This window comes from Lepisosteus platostomus, chromosome 16 (assembly GCF_059453375.1).
Source record: "Lepisosteus platostomus isolate fLepPlt1 chromosome 16, fLepPlt1.hap1, whole genome shotgun sequence".
Lineage (NCBI taxonomy): Eukaryota > Metazoa > Chordata > Actinopteri > Semionotiformes > Lepisosteidae > Lepisosteus > Lepisosteus platostomus.
Genome location: NC_142626.1, coordinates 22,751,473 through 22,757,650, shown reverse-complemented (window position 1 = coordinate 22,757,650; position 6,178 = coordinate 22,751,473). Strand labels below are relative to the sequence as shown.

Sequence of the window (6,178 nt, the reverse complement as noted above, 5' to 3'; positions counted from 1 at the left end):
ACTTGATCTGTTGCACAGCAGTTTTCTCCCACATGTCAAGAAGATGGAAATCTGATGGGTGTGAAAACTACATGACCTCTCTAGAGTGTGCATTTGTTGGAGGGTAAAATATCTACACCCGAGGGTTCCAAATATGAACTGTTTGCCCCCTGAAAACATTCTGGCAATTGGCTTCTGAGAAAACTGGCCCTGGTGTGCATGTATGTGTATACTTGTGTCCTGTATGCTCTGGCAATCCTGGGTGCTGGTTGCTTGCCAGGTTGGGCTCTGGCTTCGTCACAACCAAATGCCAAAAGCATTTGATCAATATCCAAAATACAGTCAACTCAAGAATTATTGGCACCCTTCAATTGAGACCACAGGTTTTCAATAGGATTCAAGTCCAGAGACTGAAATGGCCATTGCAAAACATTGATTTTGTTTTCCCACAACCATTTCTATGTTGATTTTGATGTATTTTTGGGGTCATTGTCTTGTTGAAAGGTCCATCTACGGCCAAGTCAACCTCCTGGTAGAGGCAGCCAGGTTGTGGGCTAAAATATCCTGGTTCTTAGTGGAATTCAATATGCCTTTGATCTTAACAAGAGCCCTTGGACCTCTAACAGCAAACAGTCCCAAAGCATCAATGATCCACCATCATATTTTACTGTGGTTAACAGGCGCTTTTCCTTGTATGCAGTCCTCTTTTGTTGCTTTTTCTAAAAGCATGCATAGAGTGATAAGTTACTTAGTATACTGTATATTAAACCAAACTGGGGATATGTATTATGATTTGAATTTTGAAAGTTTTATGACTTGTAAGTAAAACAAATAAGCTAATAAGCAGTGATTATTAATTCAATTGTTCATTATATTTGCTGTGCAGTAGCATGATGATCTTGTCATCACAGAACTCTGTGGTGAAGGATTCCATAATGTGTGAGGCAGGAGAAAACAAGAAACCCATTAAACATAATATTCAATAATGATGCAACTGGGAGCACCAAGTGCCATCTTGTATTAAAATATATGTAAAATATATAAAATCATAGGCTAACCTATTGATATGCCATTTCTGAGAAAATCAACTGATTCTGTTACAGCCTGAGGGAATGCTATTGGAAAGGAGCTGGACATGGTTTGAACAGCTCAACTGAAAGGGCTGTTTAGCATAACCATTTCTAATGCTTTAGTATTTCTATTGCTTTAGCTTATAGTACTGTTTGTTTTGACAGCTACACAAGTTTGAGAAAAAATAATATTATCTGTATAATATAATAATATTATCTGTATCTGGATATCTGGATATGGCCAGTTTATTTATCATCTACAAATATGTATATATGTATGGGGTTGTCACACGTAGGTAGAGCTTTGACATATTCTTGAAGTCCAATACATATTTTTCCTCTAGTTCCTGAAATGTATATTGTGATTTATGTGTCTATGTACAGTATATATGGTAGGTCTGTATGTATACAGCGTAAGAGCAACTCACCAAGTCAAATTCCTTGTAAGTGGAAACTTGGCCAATAAAGTGATATATCTATCTACAAATCAAAACTCTCCACCAAACAACTGTTTTATTAAAAAAAATACAACATTTACTGGAACATAACTTCTCATTTAATTCCATTATCAATTTAAGTTACCCACCCTTTTACATCTACAGCTGTTAACATCCCAATGGTTCCTTAAGTTTATTGATTTAGTCTTGTCATCTTTCTAATTTATTTTGGTCCAATTCTTTATGTTGGTGGCCTGTTCTTCGTGCTTAACATTTTAAAATGGTTCTCCATTTCACTTTTCTAGATGTTGCTGATTGGACTGCAATTCTTCTGCTATAAACTATGACACATTCCTCCTACTCAGACTCAACCTCCTCCTTCAACAACAGCAAGATCAATGCTTCAGGCAATATATGGGAACCGTTTGATGGATGTGAGGAAATGCCTGCTGGTCTTCTATTTGACTTAGGAGTGCAGATTTTCAATGTTTTTCTGGGTATACCAGCCAACATAATGGTCATGTGGCTTTTACTGAAACACAAAAATGAATCCTCCACTTCAGATATCTTCATTTTTAACCTCGCTGTTCTAGATGGACTTTTTGGCTGCATGATCCCTCTGGGCCTAATTAATATATATGTGCTTCAAAGCAATGATGCCAAGGCTGCTCAGAGGTTTGCCTATGGTATAAAAGATATGGGAAGTCCCCTGTTTCTTTCCTGTATCTGTTTAGACCGGTACATAGCTGTGCTGCACCCCATTGCTTTCACAGGCCTCAAAGATCACAAATACAGAGCAGGCCTGTCAGTGGTGGTGCTGGCCATCACGTTAGCCTACTCCATCACCAAGGCTTTCAAAGGGACTGAGATTGAGAACTTTGACAAGATATTTACTGCCAGCATCCTGGCTTCCTTTGCATTCATGATCTTCTGTAACATCTCCATCCTGTGGGCACTGAAGCGATCTGGACCAGGGAAAGATGAGATGCACCCCATGAAGAAGAAGGCCTTCAAGATAGTTCTTTCTATTCTGGCTACTATAGTGTTTAATTACCTCCCACCTGTAGCTCTTTTTCCATTCCAGAAGTATTATGATGCCAGTGCATTTACATGCTACATCGTGCCTGTAGTCTTCTCCTTCGTCAACATCAGCAGCAGCACTCAGCCCTTACTTTACTTGTCCAGAGTGGAGAACAAGCTGCCTTGTTTGTTACACTCAAACAGTAAGATGTGTTGTTCAGCTCAGTCACTCTGCCTACAGCTGCAGCCATCTAGAATGCGCAAGTTGTCAGTTAGTATGCCGTAGGAAACATTGTGGCACGCCTAATATTGCAGAGCCACAATGTTTTTAATTGTTTTGAATAATATGATGTAGGACTGCATTACTTCTCTATAAAACTGTGAAGTGTGCCAGGACTCTTTGCCACCACAATTCTATACAATACTGTCACAATACCATATAACACTAATATCCTCACACTTATTATTTTTAAGTAACTTAAATTATACTGAATTATTAGTAATAGAAAACAGAGATAATCTGATTTCATATTTTGATAAAAAGCTTATTATATACATACTGGCTTTAAACCACACAGTATCATACTACCTGTATATTTAAAAGCAAATAGACACGTATTTCTGTGTGTCAATTTCAGAGTAGTGATATCAATGACTGTCAGGCATGAACTTTGTAGTAAATTGAGGTACTGTACAGTGTGCTCCAAAAAAATGCAATATAATTATGCATTTATATATTATATAATTATAACAATTACTGCAAAACAGTGGTGTAAGTAATGACATCTAGGAGAAGACAGTATGAAAGAATGGTGAAAATCAGTACTATTCTATAGCTCATGTACTGGGGATATTATTTAATGTGAATTGTTTGTGGCATGTCTGTAAATGTTCACTTTATGTTCAGGTATTTTGTTCAGGGTGAGGTGGATACTTTGCATTTGAGTACCAGTTTTTTCTGTTTTGTGAATAGTACAATTAAATGCTTCCAATAATGTAATCACAAGAGTTGTTGTTTAATCTTAAAAAAGGAAAATTTGCAAATAATTACATATTTTAACTTTTACTACATTTATTTTTAATATTATTTAATATCTAATTGATATTTAAAATGAACAAACATGTCACTATACTGTAGTATACATATTATTTATTAATGTATGTTATTATTAGAAGGGTTTTTTTTGCTAAAGAAACTACAATTTGAACAAAATGGTTGGAAATTGACTCAGGCATGCCATGTGGTAAGTGAGTTTCTTAGAGCTGCTGGATCAGCCTATGAAAATTCACACCACCCATATTCCATATTCCCATATTCCCCCAGGGCAATGGCATGGTGGAGTGTCTCTAGTCATGGAGGCACATCAAAAAGAATGTTTACCTTGTTCGTCCCGTCCTAGCTGGCAGGTCAGCCATACAGTGCTCCCGTGCCTGCACCCCAATCCTGCTAATGTTAGGTCAGAAGCTGGCTTTAGTCAGTACCCCAAATGTCCCTTACAGCATAGCTCAGGGAGGACCAAGAAAAGGCTCATGAATACAGAGCCAAGTGAGCCCAAGCAGTAGGTGAGAGATACTCAAGAAACTACCCACGTGAAGCCCAGAGGCACCCCTGTTCAGCCACAGGAGAAATTGTGGGTATACAGACCAAAGAGAGCTAAAGACTGCAGTCCAAAACTTGACACTAAGTGGGTTGCCTCCACTGCTGTTGAGAGGGTGAGTGAAACCAGCTACAGTGTCCTTTTGCACATCCGGGGCTGTCAAGCCATCCTTGATCAGACCTGTATGCCCCCTTACCAGGGGAGGGTTTGCTCACGCAGCTTTGCCCCAGAATTCTTTCACCCTGCTGCCCAGGCCCCTGATGTGGAGAGAGAAGCCGCATTCTTTTCTCTTCCCAGTCCTCAGCACCCTGTCTGCACTGCTTCCCCAGCGCCCTGACCATGTCTGCAGACAGAAGAGTGATACAGTGCTACTGGCACTTTGAAGTCACCCTCAGGTCAGAGGGAGCTGAGGGGGAGCAGTGGAGTGGTCCACCTTTGGAAGTAGTCTCTCTGGGAGCTTCTGAACCCTGACCCATTTCCCCTCACACAGCCAAACTGAGCAGTTGCAACTGTTAATCACTCTCCCCTCTCTTGCCTCCAACTTCTCTCCTAGTCCTCTGTCGGTCAGTGTCAGGCCTGTGTACCAATAAAAGGGCCATAAACTAGTGAGCTCCAGTTACTGTCTCCTGGTTCTCCTACTATACCACTGCCTCTGCAGGAGAACTTCCAAGACTTCATTAGAGTCCTGTTTTCTTTCTTCTTCCTATCACATGATAGCATGAAGATTTAACCATTCTTACTGTATGTATCACATTGGGGGATTTTCGTTTCAGTAATGGGGTTAACAATGATTTTAGGGACAGCTGTAAAAATCTGAATTAAATGCAAAATATGTATAGAAATACGTAAAGAATAAAATGTACATTTTGCCCATAATCATTTTTATATAATGATACAATATGCAATGTTAAACATAATGTAATACATTTTGTTAATACCATAATATACATAGGCTACAAGAGGCATGCATTATTTACTATATTGATAGTTTGTACTGATGAATTTATTGTAAAATAATAAAATAATTTCACTGGATAGTTTGTAACAGCTTGCTGATTTCTAATATTTTGTTCCAATATTGGTTAATGTTCTGTAAATGTACCACAATAACAGAACCACCATGGCTCTAAAGCCATATACTGTATATACAGTATAGTGAAAAAGAAACGGATGTGTACTATACCATTAATAAAGAGGCCAGACTAACATAAAAGATGTGGGTTGTCATTTGAATGACTTTCTCATTGTTGCATGTACAGTATATTATTTCAAGGAATCATTTAACTTGGCAACTCGTTTTGACATCACGTTGCTCAGTCTAACCGAAAATGTTGTGTACAGTATGTGTTAATGTAGTTGGCTCACTCTCCAAAATTAAAAACTTCATTATGTGCTTGGTGAGGTATACACTTCATGTTCCCTTAAAAACTATTTTAGAAATGTAAAATAAATAATGTCACTGATAAAATTCAAAAGAAGTGATACCAACATCATCCCATCCCAACTGCATTCATCAGCTCCACCTCAGCCCCAGTGCTGTCTTGTTCACTGTGCAGAGGCAGTGTTGACATGGGTCCTGTGCACATGGCCAGCAGGAGAAGACATTTGCGTTCAGGTGATACTTCCCAGCATGGTGCTCCACTGTAATGTCAAGGACCAGCAGTACCTCCAGGTAACGCACCACCTGAACCCTGGTGCTCTTTGAAACTGAGCAGCCAGTGTAAAGAAGGTCATTATGGAGGGTGAAAGCCTGGACACAGAGGTAGGTGCAAAAACGACACATAGCTTTTACCACAGCTAGGAGCGCATGAGGTGTAACACAGTAGTTCTTCTCAGCATGGCTGAGAGCTTAGCTGAAGTAGGCCACCACTTGCTAATACTCCTCCAATGCCATCATCGCTGGGTTCAGTGTCTAAGATGAAAAGGAGCTCTGGGTCAGGGTAGGCCAACACTAGCGATTTTGTAAGGGCAGCTCACAGCTGTTCAAAAGCAAATTGACAATCCTTGTCCCAATGGAAACAAGCTCCTTTGAGTGTGAGACAAATAAGGTGTGGTGCAACATCTGCAAATTTAG

General features: G+C 39.4%; 1 protein-coding gene across 1 annotated transcript; it reads left to right on the top strand.

Annotated features, from left to right (window-relative positions):
* The first annotated feature begins 1,829 nt into the window (after positions 1-1,829).
* Positions 1,830-2,792, top strand: LOC148647066 (G protein-coupled receptor 4-like). The gene has a single exon (XM_088609396.1). It carries the CDS (start codon positions 1,830-1,832, stop codon positions 2,790-2,792), a length of 963 nt encoding a protein of 320 aa, XP_088465522.1.
* The last annotated feature ends 3,386 nt before the right edge of the window (positions 2,793-6,178 follow it).

Coding starts and splice junctions, on each gene's coding strand:
- LOC148647066 (XM_088609396.1), top strand. CDS start 1,830: ATGACACATTCCTCCTACTCAGACTCAACCTCCTCCTTCAACAACAGC.